This window comes from Oryzias melastigma, linkage group LG16, assembly GCF_002922805.2.
Source record: "Oryzias melastigma strain HK-1 linkage group LG16, ASM292280v2, whole genome shotgun sequence".
In the NCBI taxonomy this organism is placed as follows: domain Eukaryota; kingdom Metazoa; phylum Chordata; class Actinopteri; order Beloniformes; family Adrianichthyidae; genus Oryzias; species Oryzias melastigma.
The window spans coordinates 25,397,273-25,402,234 of record NC_050527.1 but is presented as its reverse complement, the minus strand read 5'-3'; the positions used below and the strand labels follow the sequence as shown (position 1 = coordinate 25,402,234).

The 4,962-nt window shown below is 39.8% G+C and overlaps 1 protein-coding gene across 3 annotated transcripts in view; it reads right to left on the bottom strand.

Annotated features, from left to right (window-relative positions):
* paqr6 (progestin and adipoQ receptor family member VI) overlaps positions 1-4,599 on the bottom strand; it is a 35,122-nt gene extending 30,523 nt beyond the window's left edge. Inside the window, exons 1-2 of one of the 3 annotated variants that reach the window (XM_024258253.2) lie at positions 4,232-4,599; positions 4,005-4,098 (exon numbers count right to left, since the gene is read on the bottom strand). In XM_024258253.2, coding sequence (XP_024114021.1) covers positions 4,005-4,065 — 61 coding nt within the window. In that variant the 5' untranslated portion in view covers positions 4,066-4,098; positions 4,232-4,599. Of the gene's footprint in view, positions 1-4,004 lie in introns of all 3 variants that reach the window. The other 2 variants (XR_002917362.2, XM_024258255.2) reach the window with 2 other exon arrangements.
* Positions 4,600-4,962: the final 363 nt, after the last annotated feature.

The window sequence follows — 4,962 nt, the reverse complement described above, 5'->3', positions numbered from 1 at the left end:
TTTTCCAGGGACTCGCTATTAAAAATACAGTTTTCTTGTCCTTATTTTAAACCCTTAACAATAGAAATTATGGAATGTCAAACACTGGGAAAGCATTTCAAATCGTCCAGCACTTGCAACAATCATTAGCTCAGTTGTCAGCAACGCTGCTCCCCACTGCGGATTCCCGGCTACGGAATTTGTTTTTACGCTTAAAAAAAGAATTCTGCGAATATTTTTTAAGTCATGAGAATTCAAATTAAATAAATACTTTTTCAACATATGCCAGGCAGCTACAGTTTCTTTTTAGCGTGCAGTGATATCCGTGTGGGTGGCTGGGGTTACCAAAACTGGTCATTCATGCGATTACGGAGATTACTGATTAAATTAGTAACAGATCAAAAACCACTCCTTACTCAACAAGAGACAAAATAACCTTCCTGACATTATTTATTCATTATTAGAAATGATTCAAATAACTGCAGATATTTTCTCTCTGTTCTACCGCTGCAGCTGTGTTGCTTTTCTTGATGAAAATGTTCTCCTATAGTCGCATATGCTTGAAGGAACTTATCAATTTCCGCCGCCGGAAGTACGTAACTCAGATGTTTGTCCCCGTTGCCATGTGAATCGTGCTGTCTTTGCTCCATTGATCAGGGCTTTTTATGGTCGCGACGCTCACACCTGATTCTGGTTCTGACAACTTCAAGTTGATTGAATCAAACATTTTCAGCTGTTCTGGAACCGAAAACCCAGAGTTTGAGAATTTAGAGTCCAGTGACTCTAAGTTCAGGTTCGAACTCTAAATTTGTTGAACCTGCTTCTTGGAACGGGCCCCTGGTTTATACTGTCAAGAATCAACACTTCTATCAACACTGTCCTGTTTCTGTAGGACACGGTTGAGCTCCTCTAACCAACAGCACCCCCACAGTAAACTCTTTTTTTTTATCTCTAAACTGTTCGGACATTCTTTCTCTCGACTGCTCCTAAATGTAAATCCAATTAATCAGTTTTTCTGATCTTGAGCAGAGAGACTCCCGCCTACAGCTGCCAGCTAATCAATAGTCACTTTGTTTCCCTGCTGCTGCTGTTCTGGACTTAAACAGCAGAGAATGGTGGCCCACATTCAAGGCAGCGATTTGGTGGTGATCGTATTATTTCAGCTCACCGTATTCCCTCAAAGGAAGTCCGATCATGTCTGAAGGCAGGAGGGGATTTTCTGTAATCATTCTGAGTTACTTCAGATCAAGTGTTATGAAACTGCCGTGTTGAATCCATTTTAATTCTGGACTCCATTACAGTCCTTCAAACCTTTATGTAATAGCAGAGCTGCTGCCCCAAACAGCATTTGATGCTCCCCAGAATCTACAAAGGCAAAACATTTAGAAACAGTTCATCGTAGTACTACCAACATTTCAACACTAAACACCACCCTGGAGATGTAAACGTCTACGTTTTCTGACATCTTTGCACCAATGCCGATCACTTTAAGACCACTTAGACTTTCTGGTCCTGATAAGAACCTTTTAATGAGCTTAAGTTTGGACTCAACTGAGGGATGGAAGGGTTAATCATTAATGCAAAGTGTAGAGATGTAGATTAACTTCTTAGGGTATTTTATAACTGGAAGTTTTAGTGATAACTTAGGTTTGAATAGAAATTGAATATCGGAAATAGAGCTGCCACGATTAGTCGACTAATCGACGACGAATCAACGACTAATCGATTATTAAAATAGTTGACGATTAATTTGATAGTCGATTAGTCGTTACTTTATTTTATATGAAGTCAAACTGTAGTAAAGTTAAAAGTTATTCTGGCATTATGCTAGCTATTTTGGCTAATTTAAGCTTTTTTTGTTTTTAGGCTAATCTGGAGTTTAGCTAACATTTCAGCTACATGCTAGCTATTTTGGCCAATTTAGGATTTTTTTTTCAGTTTTTTTTTTTGGCTAATTTTGAGTGTATCTTATATAATAGCTACATGTTAGCTATTCTGGCTAATTTAGGATTTTTTCAGTTTTTCAGGTAATTTTGGAGTTTAGCTAATATTTCAGCTGCATGCTAGCTGTTTTGGCTAACTTAGGCATTTTCCTTTGTTTTTTAGGCTAATTTCCCATTTAACTAATATTTTAGCTGGATATCAGCTTCAACAATTTCAGCTATCAATTTTAGCATCTTCAGCTATCAGCATTAGCATCTTCAGCTGCCATATTCAGCTTACAGGACTCACACTATTATCACAGTAGTTTTTATTCAGTTTAAAGCTATTGATGGCTAAGATGTGTGCTTTACTTCCAGGTTCCACATGACCCGATTATCGTCTAATCGGAAAAAAATAATTACTGATTAGTCGACTATTAAAATAACTGTTTGTGGCAGCAATAATGGGAAAGATAAAAGTCATTTCTATTAGCACTGTATGACAGACAGAATGTAAATACAGCCATAAAAAAGTCTTGGTGATATTATCAATAACAGCAGCACAGAGTATGTTTCGTGCAAGCCCAGATTACCTGATTGAAAAGATTTCTGATTCTATTTCTTCAATTTTCTTTAAACAAAGGATGCTGATAAACATTTGTTTGAATCATTTCAGTTTGTTCCTGATCTATCTTTTACAAACACAAAGCTTAGATGTGGCGTTCCACAGAGCTCTGGCTTTAGACTACTTCTGTTCCCGTTTACGGCTCAATAAAACATAAAATGTCATAGTTATGCTGATGACACCCAAGTTTATCTAAATGTACACAGTAAAACCTGGTTACTAACTAGATTATTAACACTACAGAATCCCAACAACATCAAAGATTACATTGATTTGTCTGATAAAGAATGACAACATTTCAGAAAATAAAGAAAAAAATTAATTTGTTAAATTGTTTTCCACCTAAACCCCACGATAACTAACTGGCAGCACAGCACACCGAGCAGCTCTACATTTTGTATACAATGTTGTGCTTTTAGCCTTCCTATACTTAAGCAAAAAAAAAAGCTTTTGTCTGGGAGTAAATCTACAATTTGAAGCTTAAAAGCATTTTCAATCACCAGAACAAAGATTGTATTCAAATGAAGATGTTCCACTCTCTTCAGACTACACCGACTGTGCAGAGGGCCTTGTTCTCAACTGTGTTTGTCAAAGAGGGAGTGAGCACTCTTCTCGACAATAAATCATCTTTGTTTTCCAGGCTCTTCTGCATTTTTACAGAGAACGTAGACATAAATCCAGTAGACAGATCACATTGAAAATAAGAAAAAGCAGGTGGACTGGAGTAAGCTCCGCCCACTCCAACAACAGCGCCAAAACATTTTGCAACTTTGAGGAACAAAGTGAAGTGAGTCCACCTATGAGATATTTGAGTTGTAATGAAATGGAAATGAGAAATATCACAATAAAGTCACAGAAATTTCTGTCTGACCCGATCCAAACCTGCTTTTTCCATCAAGCTTTGGGTCCAGGTTGTCTGCTTCAACATACAGAACAAGTTCTGATTCTCACCAGTATCATAAAAAGCCTTTGGGGCCACAATCAAAACAGATGAGCCCCAAAATCTGAATTTGGAAGTTTAAAAATCAGTCAGAATCTGCACAACCTGATTAATGTAAAAAAGTCATGAACTTTTTCTGCAGGACAGGAAAAAAAAAGAAAACTTCTGTTCCTGATTGAATCAGCCGTGAAGAATGTCAGAAACATGTGAGCTGAATGCTGTGAGGCTTCTTTAGGAGGACAGGAAGAGAAGTTTCCAAACTACTGGAGAAGAATCTTCAGTCCAAAGCAGGAAGAGGAGAAAAACAAAAGCTTTACAAATGTATCAAAACTCCCCAGCAGCCTTCTGTAATCCATCTGCCGATCTGCACATTCCTGCAGCAAAGAAAACACCACTGGATCCCCGACCCTCCTGCCTGAGGCGCTGATCGGGGCAAAGAAACAGCGTTTGTTCTGTCCCGGTCCAGACTCAAGAACTTAAACAGCGTGCAAAAAACAAAAGAAACAATAATGAAACCAAGACAATCCAGAGAACTTACGCATGAACTCCAGACAGGCCAGGCACTTCCCCAGCGCCAGCACGGACCCCTGCGTGGACATCCTCCAGCGGACCACCTTCGGACCAGTTCAAGGCTGAAATGAGGGTTTTAGTCAGAACTCGTCATCCCAGCAGCCCGGCCCGTCCACTCCACAGCTCTGCAGCCTCATGTGCTCACAGAACGGAGAGGGGAGTGCAGCGGGTCACAGAGGTCTGCAACCCACTTACCCAGCAAAAAAAATCTGGGCCAACACCGGTGCCAGCCGTCTTCTGTTGTTACAGCACTGCCGCTGCCAAGGGACTGCTTATTCAGAGTCCGCTGGGTGGTGGGCTCCCAGCCTGGGACAGACAGGAGCACAAAAGACAGAAGAAAGAGGAGAATAACTGCACACGGAGACCTACTTTGGGAGAGAAAGACGGAGGCCCTCCAGAGGATTCACAGGAGAGGGATTCAGATCACGATTACTACAGGCCTGTGGAGAAGAGAGGTCATCATTTGTCAATTTTTAAGGTTTAAAACAGAGCAATCGGATCCTTGCCCGGTTTTATAGTGGGGCAGGAAGGAGTGCTTTCAAAGAAACTGGTTCCACTGGAATCTAAAATGTTTAAGTTAGAAACATTACAGCAAAGTTTAGATTCCACCATTAACTCTTTCACGGAAACCAAACAAGACTTCAGTGTCACGACTTACTTCAGTTAAACAAAAACAAAACTGAGGTTATTGTCTTTGGGGCTAAAGAAAAAAGGTTAGACGTCACTACAGAGCTTTAATCTATTCAACTAAAAACTACCAACCAGGCCAGAAACTTGGGTGTAGTGATAGACACAGACCTAAATTTTGATAAACACATTAAGGCAGTCACTAAATCAGCCTATTATCATCTCAAAAATATCTCAAGGATTAAAGATCTGATGTCTAAGCAGGACCTGGAGAAACTAGTGCATGCTTTCATCTTTAG